Here is a 21,822-nt window from a genome sequence, read left to right as displayed (position 1 = left end):
GTTTCTTCAAACATCCTCCATGTGTGAAAATCAAAAAATCAATATTCAAAGCGCTAAATATAAAGGGTCGGAGGCAAGGTGTTACAACAATAGAATTACGAATTTGTCATTAAAACTTCATCCAAGAAAATGCAGAAAGTACAAGCTTCAAATCCAGACAATCCTGTTGTATTCGTTGATATTGAAATCGGTGGGCAAGTAAGTTACAAAGTTGAAAGTAGACCTTATATTATTAAAAAATAAAAGGCCTAAGCTAGGCCTAGCTAGTAGGCCTATATTTATTGTAGTAAGGATCAATAAGACAGACACACAACACAGCACAATGCCGCGTAAGATGAATGGAAATCCCTACCACAGTAACCGAATACTTTTGGTCGCGGTCTATTTACAGTACAGTACTCAATCTTAGCTGGGAATTTAAATTAAAACGTTATGAATATTATAAGACTAAGTTTATTAAGTAGAAGAATCAATCAATCAATCAATCGTTCGATTTATATAGCGCCATTCCAACATTCATTGCTCATGGCGCTGTAAAAAAAAAAATCAGAAAAGGTGAGTTTTGAGTAGTGACTTAAAGTGACTCAATAATGATGTGTGTTTAATGTTAAAGACCCCTTCCCTGCAATTTTGGACGTTTTTTGGAAATTAATACATATATATCACTTTAAAAACATTAAACCATGTCATTCCTTGTCTTAAATGTACGTTTTATGGTAAATTATGATAAAAAGTGAGAAACAATGCACTACCTAAGTAGCTCGCGGCGATCGACCTCTCGTGGACGGTCTTAGGCCTAGCCTAGCTAGGCTTAGTTTTGTAGGCCTAGCTGGTAAACATCGATAACGTACGAACATCGTACGCTAGCTATATACCTAGCCTGACGTTGTATAATTGCTGCATTAATTGTCTTTCTATTTTTGCCAGACTCCGTTGATACAAATTGGGGAAAACCCGGTATTTTCGCTGAAAAGTTAGGAGTCTTCCATTTGTTTTGGCTTCACGATCGATCGAAACGTGGGCGAATTACAGGTGAAAAACAAAAATATCAATCCGCGCGTAATGCATTTTGGGATTTATAGCGGGCCGCTATAATTATTAGAATCGATTTATTTTTCACATTTTTAACCGTTTAAAGACGAAAAAAGTTATCGCAATAGGACCATATAGTATTATTTTTACATTAAATATAGTTTGTGATCTTAAATTAGATCTAAAAAACGTAGGGAATGGGGCTTTAAGGTAAGTGGTTCCAGAGCCTAGATCCAGCAACACTGAAAGTCCGATCTCCCCAACTATGTTTGCTCCTTGGAATGTCCAGTAGCACCTGATGACTAGATCTTAGTTCTCGCTTTCCCTTCTTGACTGTCAACAATTCTGAGAGATATTTTGGAGCGCAACTATTTAGGCATCGGAACACCAGCAGCAGGATCTTAAATTTAACATGTGACTCCATGGGTAGCCAATTTAACTCTTTGAACAATGGTGTGACGTGATCATACTTCTTGGCACACATCACCAAGCGAGCTGCCCAATTTTGCACCTTCTGGAGAGTCCGCAACTATAATATAATATAATATAATAGTTATAGACAGTTAGCAATCACAAAACTAAAAGGCCTTTGACATAGAAATAACTAAGCTATATTAATTATTATATCGCGGTGTATAAAATGCGACTCGACTATATTAAATTATTCAAAATTCAATTACAGGAAATAGGCCGTATGAAGATGGAGCTATTTGCAGATGTCGTACCGAAAACAGCAGAAAATTTCAGACAATTTTGTACAGGAGAACATAAGTAAATATATTAGTAATTTAAATATTATGTAATCTTATTGTACAGTATTGGATGATTTACAAAGACGTGTGAATTATATTTAATTTGTGTACAGTGATATCAATTTTATATATTTTTATTTTAGTGGAAGGAAACAATTTACGTCTATTGATAACACAAGTTCGTGTTTGATGGATATAAATTGCGGTGTACCACAGGGTTCAATTCTGGGGCCTCTACTTTTTATTTTGTACATTAACGATGTATTTAATTGCTCAAACTCGTTATCTTTTGTTTTATTTGCTGACGACACAAACATATCTGCATCTCACGAAAACTTGGATACGCTCATAGAACTAGTTAATGGTGAACTAAAAAATGTTTCGGATTGGTTCATGTGCAATAAACTATCAATCAACGTTAAAAAAACTAATTACATAATTTTCCGCAATCAGCGAAATCCAAGTAATTTAGAGAATGTAAATATTTATGTCAACAATAAAAGAATAGATAGAGTTAAATCGACTAAATTCCTTGGAGTACATATTGATGAATTTCTCACATATAAGAACCACATCAATGTTACAGCTAGGAAAATATCTCGATATGTAGGCATACTATATAAAGTAAGACATTTTTTACCAACCTATGCTCTCTGGACAATATACAAATCACTCATTGAACCAGTATTAAATTATTGCAACATAATATGGTGTAGCACATTTCCAAGTTATTTAGATGAGTTATTTAAACTCCAGAAAAGGGCATTACGAGCTATAACATGGTCAAAGTTTAATGATTCAATGACTGAATGTTTCTATAAATTTAAACTTCTTAAAATTGCGAATATCAATAAGTACCAAATTGGGCTTTTCATGTATAATGTTACTACTAATCAGGACGTGCGTTTTTCATCGCTCTTTATTAAAAATGGTTCTTACCATAATTATAATACAAGATCTAAAGACAAAATGAGACTCAGAAAACGTAATCGTACTTCTACTAGTTTTACTGTGTCATGTGTGGGACCCAAATTGTGGAATGACTTGAATTACGAACTACAAAGTACCAAATCAATATATATATTTAAATCATTGTTTAAAGAACATTTATTATCATTTTACAAATAATTTTAAAAATTATACTTGTTGCAGGATTTAGCTTTTTTATTATTTATGTTTTAGTTTTTTAGGCTAGTTAGGGACATAGGGGGACACAACTAATCAAGCTCTTTTGAGTTTTTATGTGTTTCCTTTTCATCTTTTTTATGTTCTCATATTTTGTTGTTGTATATTTTCATGATAGAGGATGAATAAAGAATATTTGAATTTGAATTTGAAAAAATTTTGAATTTTCACAAATGGAATAGAATTTGGAACCAAAAGATCATTGATATTTATACTGTACCATTGAATTAGTATTGACGTATACAGTATTTTATTTATTAACTGTATTCACAAAGAAAATTGGTCACATGAACATAAACTGAATACCTGTCTGTACCATCTTATTTATGTGCATTACTCTCATTGTCCGGCTCTTCAGATTGGACGTTAAAGCTTGGTTACCACTAGAACGTAACGCAAGGACGTAAACGCAACGCAAGCGTTTTAACAAGTGAAGTTAAAGACAGTTAGCAATCACAAGCGAAGTTATAGACAGTTAGCAATCACAAGCGAATAAGCCATCGCTTGTGATTGGTCAATTCACTTGCGTTGCGTTGAGTCCTTGTGTTGCGTCGCTAGTGGGAACCACGCTTAAGTGTTCTTCCTCTGTACATTAAACTAAATGTACAAGTTCTTGATAAATAACTTGGTACAAGCTATTAAAAAAACTAAAAGGCCTTTGACATAGAACCATGGTGGTATTAAGATTTAAAGTTTTAGATTTTTTTTTATAGAAAAGACGGAGTTCCTATTGGCTACAAAAAAGCAACGTTTCATCGAGTTATAAAGGATTTCATGATACAAGGCGGTGACTTTGTCAAGGTATACAGTAAAACCTCTATTAAGGGACACCTCACGAACCCAAAAGTGTCGCCATAATAGGAGTGTCCCATGAATAGAGACTATAAGTCAAAGTGTTAAAACATAATATATTGCCCCTTGTTCATTTCACAGAAAATTGTCCATTTAATAGGGTGTCCTAAAAAAAAAGTTAAGTTATGCTGTATTAAACAAAAATGTCTTCTAGTTTGTTAATCATTATCAATAGTTAAACAGTTGGTTTTTGTTTGATTTATTTCAATACCCTAAAAAGCAATCATTAGCCCGATACGGTACCAGGAATTACCCTCTGAATCTCCATTGTTCTGCACTTAGGTCCTATCATTTGCATTGTAATTACTGAAACATGAATATTTATTAATCATATCCATAAGGTGTGGAGCTAACAATTTACTAATACAAATGCTTTCTGTTGAGCTGTCTGTCTAGTCAAGTGGATTAGACTATGAACTTTGCATGTCGATGTATGGGGTTCGAATCCGATGCTTACAATATTGATGCTTACCTTAGTGAAATAAGGAGGCAAAGAGTAATTACTCATATAGGCTGCCTCCTCTCATAGTGTTTATGTGATGATGAGCAACTTCTTTTTACTTTATAGTGAGAGAGATTATTTAGACGATTAGGTTTAGTTATATTTAGGAAGTAGTCCGGCTATCTTTCACATAAAGGGTAGGGTCCCCAACTTATGTACGGAAAAAAAATTGCTGCCTGGGCTGGCTTTCCCTTTCCCCACTGGATCCGTCTATGTATCTACATAAAAACTAAAATTAAAGTTACTTGTTTCATGTTGTTTTAATTTTTTTATTATTTACCTAGGGTGATGGTACAGGAATGAGCAGTATCTACGGCACTTCTTTTGCAGATGAGAATTTTAAATTAAAGCACGATTCCCCTGGTCTTCTGTCAATGGTTTGTATATTATAAAATAGAATAGGGTGTCTAGAAAACTCAGATCTAGAAAACTCAGATCTCCGATATAGCTGAGTTTTCTAGATCTAGAAAACTCAGATATATCTGAGATCTGAGTTTTCTAGACGCCCAATAGAATAAGAGTAATAAACATTTTAAAACACAATTACATTAATAAATTGTGGTGGGTATGGAGACTGCACCTTTTCTCATTCTCACAGATTTCCTCATCTTTATCATTTTAAATAAATTGATTAAATTTCAGTATGAACTTACTGAGTGGTTTAGAATTAATATTCTGTGCCTGTTGTGTTTATATTATATTATTATAAAATAGTTTTTTTTCACCAACAGTACCCTAACTTTTGAAACCCACCCCTACACTTCAGGACCCTAGTCAGTGGGAGGGGTTGAGTGTTTGAACAAACCCGCTTTTGCCCGAAATTCAAACTAGAGGCCAGCAGGAGAATTGATGGTAAACAGAATGTAACCTAGTTATGATGATTTTGTCCATTTTGTAAAAAAACGAACTTCTCTGTAGATATCCTTGCAACCAACAGACTTGAAGTTTAAAAAAAAAAAATTAAATTTAGAAATTTATATATTTAGGCAAATTGCTGAGGATAACCATAAGTGAATTCATTCATTATTCAGGTAGCAATCCTGTTCATAAAACAAATATTACACAAGATGCTTTACATAAACGAAGTCTTATTACAAATCTTTGGGAGTGAAGTTAAAATTGTCATTAGAAAAAGAAACCTGACATGACAGGACTTGAACCCAGGACCCTTGGATTGGTAGGCAAGCATCATAACCACCAAGCCACAACACCACTCATTCGGAACCTTATGATTTGTTTACTTTTTATTTACTTAGGCTAATTCCGGACCTGGTACTAATGGGTGTCAGTTCTTTATCACTTGCGCAAAGTGTGATTTTCTTGACAGTAAACACGTTGTATTTGGCAAAGTTATCGATGGCTTATTAGTTATGAGAAAAATTGAGGTAAGTATCTTTTTGTAGTGTAATGATTAATCATTATTTACTTGGTAAAAGTATAGTACTTTGTTGATATAAAGTTTGCAGTATACCACGTATATTAGTTCTGAAAAGAACTGTTGAGTTTCTTATGAGTTTCAATATGCTTTGATCGTCCTTGGGAGTTAGAGGAGAAAGATCAAAGCATATTGATCAAAACGTCGAGAAACTCAACAGTTCTTTTCAGAACTATTATCTGTGGTGTACCGCAAACTTTATATCAACATTTAATTTTGCTATGCAAACCTTCAAACAATACATAGAGTACTTTGCTTGCACGATAGCGTCCAGAATTTTTAATTCATCGTCCAGTTATATATTGATTTCAAGGAAAATTGATGCAATAGTGATGTCACAAATTTAACTTACCTGTATCTTGCTGAAATATTAAATATAGCATGCCCTCTGTATAATGATGAGTCCCCTCTCTCTCTGTATATACATTTCACTGATATATTTTACCAAGTACTACACTCATTTTCTGAGTGCTTTAAATTATTTATAATAATTAATCAAATTATATAAATTAAATAATTTCAGAACATTCCTGTTGGGTCTAATAACAGACCGAAAATTCCTGTAGTAATTACGCAATGCGGGGAGATGTGAAAAAAAACAGACAACCAAATGAATATGAACATTTTGGAGACCTTACAAGCAGATGAGGATTGAACTATTTACCTTAATCATAAAGATCGGCACTCTCTTGAGAGTCCACTATTTACAGTTTGAATTCTCATGTTAAAATGGTATCCTACACAAACGTGATTTTCGGTACAGTCAACAACCATGCAGATGTCAGTCGAGTGACTAGACACTACGCGCAGGAAATGGAGTTTTTGTGTTTTTTAACAAAGAGACACTAATGTTTAGCCTTAACATAGTAGTTCATTAATTAACAAGATTACAATTTTTCGCGAAATGTATGTCTTTATAAAAGTACTGCGTGGAAGTCAACCGTGCATGTATTTATTAGGGAGCTTTCGCATCAGAGAACGTTAAATCAACCAAGGAAATTTGCGATAAGAACGAACAGAGTATACAGGTTTTATATGCATACGCAGATTAATATTTTGTATAAATTACTGTATCCTAACCATCAAAAGCTCACTATTATCTTCTTCAGTACGATAATGTAAAGTTTTCTATTGGAATAATCTCTATAGTTCCCTTTTACCAACAAGAAAACAGAATGTGTTCCTGCAAACAATTTTTAATAAAAATGATGAAAGTATATTGTACGGTTTTCTTTTAATTTAAAGCCTCTTGACCACTAGGCAATTTTATTCACACGAATCGAAACCTCCATCTTATGCATTTTCCAATTTCCTTTATAAATGCAGCGAAATTACTACTATAGAGTTCTGCGGTGTAACTGTAAGTAAGGAACATGGTAAAATGAAAACTCACTACATTAAAAAAACAAAATTCACTAGTATGATATCCACAAATGTACATAAATACGGTACGTGGCACTGCATGGTTGCTAGCCAACCAAAAAATGCATTCAATGCTACTATGTTGATAAACTGTATAAATCTGTATTTCGATCAAATTATGTATCTTAGCTTGATTTTTTTAAACTTAAACTGTAGTTGAAGAATAAATAGATTAAAAACAAATAATTAATGATCTTTTGAAATTTTTAATTTGTTTTTATTTAAAATTATTAAGATTTAAAATGACTACTTCAATAAGCCTATTTCAAACCATTGGTGACATTAGAGTCACTCAGGCAGGTTAAACACATTTTTTGGTTGGCTAGCAACCATGCAGCGCCACGTACAGTGGTGACGTCAGCACTCTATAGTTTCAAACTAAGCGAAAAACAGTTCCGGAAATGAGTTAAGACACGTTTATGAGCACTAATGCGAATCGAACAGGTCAGCAGACACGAATGGGAATGAAAATCGCAGCTATTCGCTCTTGTATTGGAAAATTACAAAATGGTAGTGCGAGTGACGTAGTATTTGTGCGAATAAATTAAAGACAAAACGAAACCATTTCTAATATTTTTTCTTTAATGGTGTTATTCATCACGCCCTTACTGAGCACATGTTGACTAGTAAACAATTGTATAGATGTTAATTAGATCAACAGAACGAAACAGAAAAGCTTTTTGCAAATGAAAAAGAGCCATCTTGCAAGTGGTCAACTGAACAAGAAATATCACTTGACAAGCTATTTAATGTGTTATCAAACATAACTATAGAATTAAATTCTAATTCGAAAACATCTACAAGAATTCCGGGATAGACTCTTATATAGAACAGCTCTATCTTTTAGAACTATTAATTTCTGTACTCCAAAAAAAAAAGGTCTTACAAACAAAAATGGAGAAAATTAACTTTTTAAGAGCAAGTAATGTGTATAAAAAGATTCCTTTTTCATTTAGTAACTTCTAAAGTTTGAATTCATGAAATTTATTTGTTGGTTTTTCAGTACAAAAGAATTGTAGAAATTATTGCTTATATTTTTTTTTACAAGTTTTTCTATTTTTTTTTATTATCTTTTCTGTTCAAAAATTGGAGAACGTCTCAGAAAAAAAGTAAAATTGATTTTTTAAAATAATGTTGGTATTAAATTAACCATGTAGTACGGAGTAACTGTTAATAATTCCTCGTGACATGTTACTCATAAGATGGGCTATAACATCCTATTCACTGGCAGTCACGCCATTTTCTATTGGCTTGCTGTCGGGCTCAATCACGGATGCCACTGGTGTAATTGTGGTATCATCATGACCTCCCTGCAAAATAAAAACAATTTAAGTGAACATTTGTACTTCTTCTCATGGCTTCGATTCCACAATATTACAGTTAAGGCCAATTTACAGCAGTGACGGTAAGCGGAAAACCGCGTAGCTTATCCCACATAGAATCTGTATCCTTAGCGGAAACCGTCCGCTCCATGCTTTGTGTAAATGGTCATAAGGAATAACATAAATTCTATATTTGTATTACCGTCACTGTCCGTCTGTGTACATTGGCCTTTAATGAAAAAGTTTAAATTGCATAAAACATGCTCTAAATTTAGAATCAAACAACATCACATGTATGTGTTGACAATGTACTAGTCTAAATAATTGTATTATTCTTGATAAAGGCTAACGGACATTGTAATGTCCACATTCAGCCAAGTTAGAGATATTTAAACGATGACAGAGATTTGATAGTAACATACCTCATCCCCCTCCTTCTGTTCATTGCTTTCTCTTGGAGGTCCACGTCGACGACGGAATCTTCGGCGCCGTCCACGCTTCTCACCGTCAGCAGGGGCCCGATTTTCCTCATCACCATCAGCCAATTCACCATCGTTACGCGGTGGTCCTCGGTATCTGCGATTTCTACCACCACCTCGGCCACCACGACCACCTCTGTACCCACCTCGGCGAGGTCTTTGCTCAGATTGGTTATCTCTATCCTCGCCCTCTTCTCGATTCTATAGAAACAAATATTTTTATTGGTGGTTTTTTTAGTTAGTTTATTATTATTTACATCCTATCCTGGTCAATCATAGGATAGGAAACAAACTCATACAAGGATTTGGATCCAGGACTGTATAACAGGCATGTTAACAAAAATTGTCCATTACAAATTAATGATATTATTAACTTACTACAGTACAAGTAAAGAAGTGGTATATGGAAAGAATGGTGAAAATATAGGCTACCCTACCTCCTTATCGTCATCATCTTCGGAGCGGTTACGAGGTGGACCACGATATCTGCGGTATCCTCCTCCGCGATACCTTCCACCACCTCGTCCTCTTCTGCGGACATTCTTTTTCTCACCATCTCCACCTCCTTCGGATGTTTCACCCTCACCTGCGCTTCCTTCGCCCACCTCTCCATTCTCCTTCTGTGGGCGCCGTCTACGGTAATACCGCCGGCGGAAGTTACGTCTCTCAGCAGCATACTTACTGCCCTCGACAGGGGCACCATCTGGCCCTGTGACGTTGGCAGCCTCTGTGCCTTTGTCGCCCTCTACAACGTCAAATTCTACAGCCTCGCCATCTCCTACACTGCGTAGATATTTCTTTGGGTTGTTTTTTTTAATTGCAGTCTATAAAGTAACATTGTTGAAAATGTTAATTATAACTATCAGGGTAAATACTGTAGAATCCAAGGAGTAGCCGAGCGGTTAAAGTGAAACCGTAGTCTCATGGCATGGGTTCAAGGCTCATTCGTTCCATGGTTCTAGAAGTCATATGAACCGTAGGTCCCAGGTACAAAATAATACTCATATGCATCTTTCAAGACAAGTAGGGGGTTACCTACAATACATTCAATAAAGTTAAAAATCAACATTTTCTCAACTTACCTGATGTACAAAAACATCTTCTTTATTATCATCTCTGTTGGAAAAAAAATAATAGTTACCAATTTTGACCAAAAAGTGGATCGAAAAAAAAATTTTTATTTAGCTTTAGCTGAAAAAAAAGCGCAAAGAAATAGTCAAGCTTTTTGGTTAAATGTATTTGTTTATTTTGTATTTTCAAATTTTTTTTTATAGAAGTGACTAACGTTAAATTAATCCTAATTTTTCATGTTTTTGGGGGACATCTTTAACCAAATATAATATTACTTTACTGCCCTCTATAGATATATTATTCCTCCAGTTGACTAATATTTTTTAAACTGGTCAAATTAAACATGTAACCTAAATTCAAGTAATATTTTGAATTTAATACAGTATTTCTATACTTACAAAACTACTAAACAAAATAAAACAAGGTGACAACCCGTTTAAAGATAGTATTCAACACAATAGGTTGTTAGGAACAATCAATAATATATGAACAATGAAAACACTCAAAGTCCAACAGACTTTCCATATTCCACAATGGCACCTATGCAGAATGTGAACACCATGCAAATATAGTATTGATTCGCGAATATTGAATGCATTAAAATTAAAAGCAGATTTTCAATGAAACCGAGCGGTTTTATGTGACTAAACTTACCTGTTGATAAAACCATATCCATTCTTGACATTAAACCATTTTACGGTTCCAGAGACTTTGGTGGCTGTAAAAGAAATATATTTTTATCGGTTACTTTGAACTCTGAACTTTAAGGTTATTTTCATAGATCATACTACGCGTGTAAGCATATAAGTACTAGATCGTCCACTATAGTCACAAGAGGTGATTCCAACAGGAGGGGGTCCGCTCGAAATGGCTGCCATAAATATTATTTAGTATATAAAGCAGTGAACTCCTTATATTATATACTCATATTGTTAATCACAATGAAAAGAAAAGTAATTTCTTAGTCTCGCGTTACAGGGATTTTATGAAATATGAGGGGAGGGAAGTGTTTCGTAAAGTCCAACTCTAGCATTGCACGTGCAGGCATTGTGAGGGACTGCGTGGTGAATGGTCGTTTGCAGCCACCATTGTGTGGTTCACCCTCTACTTTTTGAACTATAACATTATGAGTTCACCCTCTAGCCAATTTATAGAATTTTTAAATTATAATTTTGAACTTATGGTTTCCATTATCTTATTAAATTCATCTTAAAGCTAGAAAAAATACATAAAAATGTAAGAAACTAGGCCCTAAATAAACAAAGAAATTAAAACAAAAATATTTTTACTGGGTATTGAACATTGATAGCTACTATTTTATTGAAATTTTAACATTAAATGTAATATTTCCTTAAATGAAACATAAACAATATGTAAAATAAATATTTTTAAAAACATGCTGAGATAATATTTTGATAAATAAATAAATGGATTTTATAATTTATAAACAAATTCAACTTTAATGTTGTTAATAACATTAATGATTTTCATTTATTATTAATAATGAATTATAAATAATTGTTGGAAGACCAAACATGGATGGACAAATGTAAATTCAGTCAATCAATTGGTCGACAAAAAACCAAAATAGTTTTGCTGTTGCAGCATGCAGCAAAGTAGATGAAAGAATGCTTGGCATTTCTGATGACTGTATTTTCTGATGATGATGCCGATTATTTATCAACCAAATAATAAATTTTAGAAATGGTTACTATAAACTAATAATAATAATGTACTTAAAAAGACTAATACAGTATAATCAAATTAATGATTTCTTACTGTAAAATAAAACCCCAATAAAAGCTAAAATTGTTTTCGACGAGTGCCAGAGCCAATCCGCGATCGATTCGCTGCCGACGTGTTGACGAACTAAACCGAGTCGTTCGCGAGAGCACCACGGCCAACAATTCAAGACAGCCTAACATTAAAATCAATAATTTAATATTTTGTATAACTTATAAATTAGAAATTTTGAATTGTACATACCGACGACCTTTTTTTCTGGGGCCTCTTCGGTCTCAATATGATGTTCCTGGCCCTCAGACATTGTTTGAGATGTTAATTCTAGATGTTATAAACTCCACTCTTTTCCACAGCGTTGTTCTTTATGCTGCATGACTAAGTGCATTCTGGGATATTTAGACGCTTTCTCTAAATTGTAAGTGCGCCACCAACATTATACGTTTTAACAAGAGGCTATGATTGTGTGGCTAATAATATAAATATGATGATAGTAAAGAATCATAATAATAAGAAATTATATAAGAATTATAAAACTCTTCTAATATTATCTATAATCATTTATTCTAATAAAGGCAATACATTACTTAATTATTACTATAAAAAAAATCAAGATATCTAAAGCCTGCACTCTCTACACACACATCAAACATTTCGCGGTGACAAAAAAATGTGATGTGTACAGCATGCAGAGATCATATGGACATGATGATGTCATATCGTTAACTATATTTGGGCATATCACTACCATATTTGGTCACATCACACTTTTTGGTCAAACTAATTTGATAGAGTGTAGACAGAGCTACTGTACAATTCTAACTTTTTATTTTACAGTTATTGAGTTTATAGTTATGGGCACCCCCAATTCATTTCTAATTTCTTTCTTTCTCTACCATGGCCTATAATATTCAATAATAACTGTACATAGGCTAGATAGGCCTAGCTAGGATTATTATAGGCTAGATAGAGGCCTAGAAGTAGTAGTAGGCCTAGTAGCCTCCTATACTAGCCTATTTTCTTTTCCTTTTTTTCTCTAAAAACTGTGTGCAGTCCGTGTGCGTGTATAGCACAATATTTGTTAGCACTTATTTATTTATTATTAGAGCTGTGTTTATATTAAAACTTGAAGGAACCGAATAATCATTTGTTTTGCATTGTTTTGTAAAGTTTTGTATATATAAGAGGATATATAGGTAGGGGTATACGAATTGATACATTTCGATACCCAAATTTTAACTATACGCATGCGCGCTACATAACCTCAGCTCTCCCTCTTTTCCACATCCACTAAAAAGTTCATCGCACGTGAGTATAAAATGTAGTTTATTTTGGGCAGGATATGTATAACACTAGTACTAATTTACATTTTGTATCTAATTTCATAAATTACAATGCCGTTGAATAATTATGATTTTTGTTCTGTCTCGATTGCCTGCTAATAATCGACGGTGGTTTGCGATCTCGATAATATGATTTGTCACCGCACCACGGCTGCCATCTTCTCATGATCAGTGCAGTTGTGATGTAGTACTATCAGCCAAACCGTGGCAAAACGTGTACTGAGTGACCTGTCGCCTCTGCAACAACAGCAGGCTAGCCAGCTAGCCAGCCAGCCAGCCTCCAGTCTAGTAGTGCTACCTAGAGAGAGGGCTACATGTTCCTTAACATAACAATTTACTAGATTTTTTTTGCTGCAGACATCTGTTGACTCGTAATAAAAAATTGTTTCTAAAATTAACTGACAAATAAAGGCACGCAGTTTAGTTACAGTAGTGACTGCAATATTATTATTATTATTTTCCAATATGTTAAGTGATTATAGGCCTGTAATTTCTATTGAAAGAATTGTGTTTTTAGATGTTAATATTTAGTTAGGACTATACTATAGTATAGGCCTAGAACTATTTTGCATGGTTTGGTAATTTATTTCAATTAATCGAGGAAGCTTTCTGTTATTTCATCTCCGCTCCCCCTTCATAAAAGAAATTCCTCCCTTTTTTTTATTCATAAGCATAACCCTTGTAATGCAAATTGTATTGTATGATGCTCTATACATGTGGGAGGTGCGTCATTTGTTCGATGTGGGTCATACTATGTATACCATGATAGAGAAGTCACTTACCTTTACGTGACAATGACGCACCCATTTTAAAATTTATTGATGGACAACAATGCACTATGAATAACGGCAAATTATTGGAAAAATGACCATGCTGTGGGTATCAGTTGGTTGGATTTCAATGGTGAAACAAATAAAATTAAATATCATTTTAATTTTTTTTTGTAGATTTTGATTGAAAATGAGTGAGTATGAGACCGATTCGGGTGCCTCTAAAACATTCCCAGCCCAGTGTTCTTCCCTTCGCAAAAATGGTTATGTAGTGATCAAGGGGCGGCCATGCAAAATTGTGGAGATGTCTACTTCTAAAACCGGAAAGCATGGTCACGCTAAGGTAAATTAAGTGAATTGAATTATTTAACATCCTCTCTCCAGAGAGAAATTAAACATGTAAGGTTAACAATTTTAGAAACATTCAAGAATGTCTGTTTACACTTGCAAGCAAACTGTATAAATTATGTATTTAATGCATGTCGTAAACAAACAAATTGAATACTATGCACAGTATGAAACGCAAGTTAATTCTAATAAACCTAATGTGAGACAAGCTACACACACATGCAGTCCCAGGGCATCATTTATAAGGAGCGCCTGCGCGACCGCGCTCCTCCGCGCTCCTCAACAGGCTTCGAGGAGAGCAATTTATCGCGCTCCTTAATTTTCAAAATAGAGCCTAGCTTTAGACAGTGTTGATTTTTCTGTCAAGAGGCCTAAAAACACGTGGATTTTTAAAAGTTAAAACCAATCTAGGCCTAGGCTAATAATATATAAGCTAAGTTATAAAGCTACAAGCCTAATGGCAGTCCCTCGTTTTTAAGGATCGCGAGCGCGATCGCAATCAACAACCTTCGAAAAGGAGAGCAATTCATCGCGCTCCATCTCACAGTGCGAGGTACCAACAAAGGGGATTCCCCTGCCTGCGTGCATTCCAAGGGCGAGTTTACTTCATCGCCTCATAGTGCAACCAGTACGGTGTCATAGAAACACCTCCTTTACAGGAAGATCATGTCCCAACCAATAATTTTTCCCTTTATGTTTTTATGGAACGAGTTAATAAAATATATTTAATTTTAAAAGGAAACATTAATATAGGAGGCCTAAATATAATGTTTATTATTTAAAAAAGCTTAGCTGCTGGTTGCTTTAATTATGTCATTTTGAAGATGGATTATTTCTTCGAAAGTTCTAACCAATTTTGGTCACTCAAATCCTCCTCAAAACACGTGCTGATGTGTGACGTCAGCATCTTCTAGAAGCTCTCTCAGCCCTCCCCTATTTTGTGCGTGCGCCCATGTGTGACACATGTAAACACGATCAAATATCTTTCTTAATTATTTTAAAATGACACTTTGTAACTTATTATCAATATTTTAATGGCTGTTGCATGTTAGAATTGTATAATTTATGAATTGCAGGTAAATACTTTTCAGGTTTTCTGTCTGATTTCTAGGCCAACAAGCTAGGCTAGAAAAGCTAGGCTAAAAAGGCATATATAGTTGGCCAGGACAGGATTCTCCAGGCTCCTGAAACCCAATCTACCCAGGCAGGCCATAAAAAAAAATTGGCTTGAGTTTTTTGTACTGTAGAATAATACGATCCCCACGGAAAATATTGTGTGTAAAGGTGGGTGTGGGGGATTTTAGGGGAGAGGTACAGTATACATTTGTTGTGCCCGGGGGGGGGGGGGGGGGGCGACCATCCTTCAACTTCAACATAAATATTTGAGGAGAGCGATTTAAAATTTTTGCAAGGAGAGCGAATTGCTCTCCTCGGTGATTTGAGGAGAGCGATTTGTTGCTCTCCTGGGTTTTACATACGTGATGCCCTGCAGTCCCCCTACAGCAGCAATTGTTTTTATTGATAGAAAATACAAGAACATTGTTATTAAACGTACAGGCTATATATACTGTACTTTTCTAGTTAGGCCTCGCATCTTGGGCCTAGCTAGTGACCACCTGCATGATGTACAATACAGTAAAGTAGGCCTAGGCAAACACGGTAGCCCTTATAGCTACGATCTCTACGTATTTGGGGTCAATTTAAGGTCAACCTGGATTTTACGAATCTCTTGTTTTACTGTACGTAAAATGAAGGTTCTACTGTACTAACACATAACACTTGTAAATTGTACCTTTCCAATTGACATATTTTCTATATCCATCACAGGTTCATCTGGTTGCTCTTGATATTTTCACAAACAAGAAATATGAGGATATTTGTCCATCAACCCATAACATGAATGTTCCACATGTCTCGCGTGTGGACTATCAGGTGAGTACTCTCAAAGAACTTAATCTCCTGTTCGTCCGAAAAGTGTAACAATTTCGAAAGGCATTGTAGGATAGAAAAAGAAAAAACGAGTGGCGCCATTGTGAACCATGAAGGTCTATATTTGATTATAATAAGTGTTTTCAAATAAAAAAAATTATGCAAGACTACTTTGATTAATTAGTTTATTTGTGTAGTTGATCATCATTGAGAAATTGTATAATTTTAGTTTTGAAAAGACTGAATTTTACTATATTTTGTATTAATAATGTATTATTCAAGTACAGAGACCTCTATAGTATGGGTATATTAGTACAGAGACCTCTATAGTATGGGTATATTAGTACAGAGACCTCTATAGTATGGGTATATTAGTACAGAGACCTCTATAGTATGGGTATATTAGTACAGAGACCTCTATAGTATGGGTATATTAGTACAGAGACCTCTATAGTATGGGTATATTAGTACAGAGACCTCTATAGTATGGGTATATTAGTACAGAGACCTCTATAGTATGGGTATATTAGTACAGAGACCTCTATAGTATGGGTATATTAGTACAGAGACCTCTATAGTATGGGTATATTAGTACAGAGACCTCTATAGTATGGGTATATTAGTACAGAGACCTCTATAGTATGGGTATATTAATAGTTTTGCCTTTCTAGTTTGGAGAGTGCACTTCTCTATGATGTGAAATGGCCTTTTAACACTTTATTTCCGATACTGTATTTTGAATTGGCGTTGAATGTTATGAATTCTTTGGTACTATTGTTTTCCAGTACACTGTACTGACTGGGTACTATGGTTTTTCCAATACTGACAGGCAGAGGCCCCAAGTTGAAAACATTTTGGGTAAACAATAGAGGGCTTCCTATAATAATTAAAATAATATAGAGGGCGCTATTTCAGCTAATATATTATTAAGTGGGTTGCATGTGACATTAATACAACTACAATACAATGTCACATGTGTAATTGGCTTGGCAGTTGATGGATGGCTGTTAATTTGTAAAACAAATTCCTAATAAATGCTTTTGTTTAAATACCGATCGTCATTATCAACAGGACCAGGAGTGTTAATTTAGATGACAAATCTCTAGGCTAAATCGTCCAGATTTTCGGGGGAAATAACCAATTTTCGGATAGGCGAGGATCTGCATTAAAAATTTTGGGGAACTTTGGACCTCTGGACTAGGTACTATTGTTTTTCCAGTACTGACTGGGTACTATTGTTTTTCCAGTACTGACTGGGTACTATTGTTTTTCCAGTACTGACTGGGTACTATTGTTTTTCCAGTACTGACTGGGTACTATTGTTTTTCCAGTACTGACTAGGTACTTTTGTTTTTCCAGTACTGACTAGGTACTATTGTTTTTCCAGTACTGACTGGGTACTATTGTTTTTCCAGTACTGACTGGGTACTATTGTTTTTCCAGTACTGACTAGGTACTATTGTTTTTCCAGTACTGACTGGGTACTATTGTTTTTCCAGTACTGACTGGGTACTATTGTTTTTCCAGTACTGACTGGGTACTATTGTTTTTCCAGTACTGACTGGGTACTATTGTTTTTCCAGTACTGACTAGGTACTATTGTTTTTCCAGTACTGACTGGGTACTATTGTTTTTCCAGTACTGACTGGGTACTATTGTTTTTCCAGTACTGACTAGGTACTATTGTTTTTCCAGTACTGACTGGGTACTATTGTTTTTCCAGTACTGACTGGGTACTATTGTTTTTCCAGTACTGACTGGGTACTATTGTTTTTCCAGTACTGACTAGGTACTATTGTTTTTCCAGTACTGACTGGGTACTATTGTTTTTCCAGTACTGACTGGGTACTATTGTTTTTCCAGTACTGACTGGGTACTATTGTTTTTCCAGTACTGACTGGGTACTATTGTTTTTCCAGTACTGACTAGGTACTATTGTTTTTCCAGTACTGACTGGGTACTATTGTTTTTCCAGTACTGACTGGGTACTATTGTTTTTCCAGTACTGACTAGGTACTATTGTTTTTCCAATACTGACTGGGTACTATTGTTTTTCCAGTACTGACTGGGTACTATTGTTTTTCCAGTACTGACTGGGTACTATTGTTTTTCCAGTACTGACTGGGTACTATTGTTTTTCCAGTACTGACTGGGTACTATTGTTTTTCCAGTACTGACTGGGTACTATTGTTTTTCCAGTACTGACTGGGTACTATTGTTTTTCCAGTACTGACTGGGTACTATTGTTTTTCCAGTACTGACTGGGTACTATTGTTTTTCCAGTACTGACTGGGTACTATTGTTTTTCCAGTACTGACTAGGTACTATTGTTTTTCCAGTACTGACTGGGTACTATTGTTTTTCCAATACTGACTGGGTACTATTGTTTTTCCAGTACTGACTGGGTACTATTGTTTTTCCAGTACTGACTGGGTACTATTGTTTTTCCAGTACTGACTGGGTACTATTGTTTTTCCAGTACTGACTGGGTACTATTGTTTCTCCAGTACTGACTGGGTACTATTGTTTTTCCAGTACTGACTGGGTACTATTGTTTTTCCAGTACTGACTGGGTACTATTGTTTTTCCAGTACTGACTGGGTACTATTGTTTTTCCAGTACTGACTGGGTACTATTGTTTTTCCAGTACTGACTGGGTACTATTGTTTTTCCAGTACTGACTGGGTACTATTGTTTTTCCAGTACTGACTGGGTACTATTGTTTTTCCAGTACTGACTGGGTACTATTGTTTTTCCAGTACTGACTGGGTACTATTGTTTTTCCAGTACTGACTGGGTACTATTGTTTTTCCAGTACTGACTGGGTACTATTGTTTTTCCAGTACTGACTGGGTACTATTGTTTTTCCAGTACTGACTGTGTACTATTGTTTTTCCAGTACTGACTAGGTACTATTGTTTTTCCAGTACTGACTGGGTACTATTGTTTTTCCAATACTGACTGGGTACTATTGTTTTTCCAGTACTGACTGGGTACTATTGTTTTTCCAGTACTGACTAGGTACTATTGTTTTTCCAGTACTGACTGGGTACTATTGTTTTTCCAGTACTGACTGGGTACTATTGTTTTTCCAGTACTGACTAGGTACTATTGTTTTTCCAGTACTGACTGGGTACTATTGTTTTTCCAATACTGACTGGGTACTATTGTTTTTCCAGTACTGACTGGGTACTATTGTTTTTCCAGTACTGACTAGGTACTATTGTTTTTCCAGTACTGACTGGGTACTATTGTTTTTCTAGTACTGACTGGGTACTATTGTTTTTCCAGTACTGACTGGGTACTATTGCACATTCTATAAAAGAATATTTATAATCAATTTTAGATGTTTGATTAAGGTTTTACATGATTTTTCAGCTGACCAATATAGATGAGGGTTATTTATCTCTTATGGATGATGGTGGAGATGTTCGCGAGGACATCAAACTACCAGAAAATGAAATTGGTAAGGAAATTAACACCAAGTTCGAAAATGACGAAACAATTTTGGTGAGTTGGCATTCAATATACTATTTATAATTCTTTTCACATGAAATAATCCACTGGCCTAGTTTTACAAGCCGGCCCAACATAAGCCAATTTTCTTACCCACACACCATTTTGCTAGCCTGCAGTAAATTTGGTATTTGACGTTTTTTAGGTTACCATCCTTAAGGCGATGGGTGAGGAGAAGGCTGTGGGCGTCAAAACTTCATCAGCCTAAAGTACTGGAATGTTAAGGCTACCGACTGTTGATGTGTTAATTGGTCTAGAGAGGGCAGTATAAGGGACCAGAATTACCAAGTGGAAGGATGCTAAATAATAAAAAAAAAAACAGCTCATTTTTTAGATAATGTCTGAGAAATTTTATTTAATCTTCCAGACATTGACTAAATATTGTTACTTACTCTCTTTTTTAAAGCAGATGAACGATTTTTTTCTGTTGTAACTTTTTTTTAAACTGGAATTTATTTGCTAAAAAACATGGATCAACATGAGAGATATTATTTCAAAAACATTGTGTTATTTTTTTCTCTTGGTGTTTTGTGTAAAATGCTGATTTGTAAATGGCTTTGGATACTGAAGCCTTTATAGTGTGCCATGATTTATTTAATTTGTTACTGATAAAAATAAGAAATATAATTGTTTAAACTGATTATGAAGTAGGTTATAGATGTACAGTAGATGTCCTTATTATATACCAGTGACTGCTATTGTCTTTTGTCCGATGCAAATTTCTAGAATAGTCACGTACCTGTTTATTATTATCATTTTAGAAGGGTAAATATAATTTCAAAGGGTTATATATTTACTTGAATATAAAAAAATAAGTAAGACCGGCCCTACTGCCGTTAAAAAGTCGTTGTACGTAAGCTTCCTACTTCCGGTTCAGTTGATTAACTAGAGACGTGAGCTGGTAAGAAAGTCAACGATAATGATTTTAATCTTGATTTAATATTTGTGATCAGTGGGAAAGGTACTTATCGACATAATGCTAATGAATGAGACAGTAAGGAATTGCTGAGTATTGGTATGTATTGAAAGTGATTTTGATTTTTGTTCCACACCACCAACCCCCTCCCCCTTTTTTTTTTTTGGACAGAAAGCCTTCAATTTGAAAATAGCAACATACAGTTATACTTGTCACGATCTCCATTTGGCGTTAAACTCTGTTGATCCCCATAATGAAATCATGATATTCTATCCCTCAGAATAAAGATAAGGCCACCACTTTGTAACATAAGCGTAAATATTTGATTACTTGACAGGGAATTAATACTGTAATTCTTAAAAATCTAACCTATAACCAACGTATAGAGATGCCCTTTTTAAATTTTTTAATAAATACAAAGCTTTAAAATGCAAAGCTTGTCCCCACTTACTGTAACCAGAGCCTTTCGTGATCTTATGCCAATAGCGACATTTGCATTGTGCAACACCAAGTTAGACTGTTGAAATAAAACACATGTATGCAGGTAGAACTTGTGGGCATGTGCAGACACAATGTTGCGACTGTTTTGTAGTTTGGTGTTGCTGGATGCAAAACGAACGAACGATACCTAATAACATTTAACGTGTCTTTATCAGTCTTTATCTAAAAAGGCTTTATATATACGGTTTATTGCAAAGAGTCAGCAAGCATGTGTCTTGTTGGAATTCATTGTTTTCCAACTGGAGTAGTTTGCGCTACTGTATTTGCATGGTACATTATATATATAAAAAAAGTCAAAAGGCATTGGAACTTTCTAAAGATTGTTTTTTGTGCTAATAAAGTTTAGATGCAGATAAGTCTACCTTTGTTGACATTTCTTTATTTTTCGACTCCTAAATTTCTGCCTTAGCAGGGAATAATTTTGCCAGTGTAGCATAGCAAAAAGCTATACAAAACAACCTTCTTGCTACACATTTCTACAATTGTGTAGCAAAATATACTATAGAAAACTATGTTTCTCGATTCAAACATCAGTTTTATTAGCAATATTGCTAAACGAAATTTTAAGATGAAATTTTTCCCTGCTTAGTTGCTCTACTAACTGCATGTCGTCTCAAAAGACAAAAAATAAAGTGCCAGTTTCTAAGCAAACAATCGGCCGGCGTGCACATTTTTTTTCTGGACGTTTTAGGCGGAAATGAATATAT

The 21,822-nt window shown here is 34.8% G+C and overlaps 3 protein-coding genes across 3 annotated transcripts; 2 read left to right on the top strand and 1 right to left on the bottom strand.

The window, feature by feature from the left end:
• The first annotated feature begins 13 nt into the window (after positions 1-13).
• On the top strand, positions 14-7,701 carry LOC140045215 (peptidyl-prolyl cis-trans isomerase H-like). Its single transcript, XM_072090032.1, has 6 exons — positions 14-198; positions 1,715-1,803; positions 3,683-3,770; positions 4,608-4,700; positions 5,580-5,708; positions 6,282-7,701. The coding sequence occupies exons 1-6, from the start codon at positions 130-132 to the stop codon at positions 6,348-6,350; spliced, it is 537 nt and encodes a 178-aa protein (XP_071946133.1). The 5' UTR covers positions 14-129; the 3' UTR covers positions 6,351-7,701.
• Positions 7,702-7,744: 43 nt separating this feature from the next.
• LOC140045213 (uncharacterized) lies at positions 7,745-12,195 on the bottom strand. The gene is made up of 6 exons (XM_072090031.1): positions 12,039-12,195; positions 10,707-10,770; positions 10,064-10,097; positions 9,419-9,805; positions 8,925-9,182; positions 7,745-8,490 (listed from the first exon to the last, which is right to left on the bottom strand). The coding sequence occupies exons 1-6, from the start codon at positions 12,097-12,099 to the stop codon at positions 8,398-8,400; spliced, it is 897 nt and encodes a 298-aa protein (XP_071946132.1). The 5' UTR covers positions 12,100-12,195; the 3' UTR covers positions 7,745-8,397.
• An 850-nt stretch (positions 12,196-13,045) lies between these two features.
• LOC140045210 (eukaryotic translation initiation factor 5A-1-like) lies at positions 13,046-21,474 on the top strand. The gene is made up of 5 exons (XM_072090024.1): positions 13,046-13,100; positions 14,083-14,248; positions 16,081-16,185; positions 19,561-19,692; positions 19,844-21,474. Exons 2-5 carry the CDS (start codon positions 14,096-14,098, stop codon positions 19,904-19,906), a joined length of 453 nt encoding a protein of 150 aa, XP_071946125.1. The 5' UTR covers positions 13,046-13,100; positions 14,083-14,095; the 3' UTR covers positions 19,907-21,474.
• Positions 21,475-21,822: the final 348 nt, after the last annotated feature.

Source organism: Antedon mediterranea, chromosome 3, assembly GCF_964355755.1.
Source record: "Antedon mediterranea chromosome 3, ecAntMedi1.1, whole genome shotgun sequence".
Classification (NCBI taxonomy): Eukaryota; Metazoa; Echinodermata; class Crinoidea; order Comatulida; family Antedonidae; genus Antedon; species Antedon mediterranea.
This window is presented reverse-complemented; position numbering and strand designations above follow the sequence as displayed.

Bases quoted from the DNA above. Each gene is read 5' to 3' on its own strand.
- LOC140045215 (XM_072090032.1), top strand. From the start codon at position 130: ATGCAGAAAGTACAAGCTTCAAATCCAGACAATCCTGTTGTATTCGTT. The intron at 199-1,714 runs GTAAGTTACAAA...ATTCAATTACAG, and splicing joins ATATTGAAATCGGTGGGCAA to GAAATAGGCCGTATGAAGAT. The intron at 3,771-4,607 runs GTATACAGTAAA...TTATTTACCTAG, and splicing joins AAGGCGGTGACTTTGTCAAG to GGTGATGGTACAGGAATGAG.
- LOC140045213 (XM_072090031.1), bottom strand. From the start codon at position 12,099: ATGTCTGAGGGCCAGGAACATCATATTGAGACCGAAGAGGCCCCAGAA. The intron at 10,098-10,706 runs GTAAGTTTAGTC...TTTTTCCAACAG, and splicing joins GGATATGGTTTTATCAACAG to AGATGATAATAAAGAAGATG. The intron at 9,183-9,418 runs GTAGGGTAGCCT...TTGTTTCTATAG, and splicing joins AAGATGATGACGATAAGGAG to AATCGAGAAGAGGGCGAGGA.
- LOC140045210 (XM_072090024.1), top strand. From the start codon at position 14,096: ATGAGTGAGTATGAGACCGATTCGGGTGCCTCTAAAACATTCCCAGCC. The intron at 14,249-16,080 runs GTAAATTAAGTG...TATCCATCACAG, and splicing joins GAAAGCATGGTCACGCTAAG to GTTCATCTGGTTGCTCTTGA. The intron at 19,693-19,843 runs GTGAGTTGGCAT...GACGTTTTTTAG, and splicing joins AAAATGACGAAACAATTTTG to GTTACCATCCTTAAGGCGAT.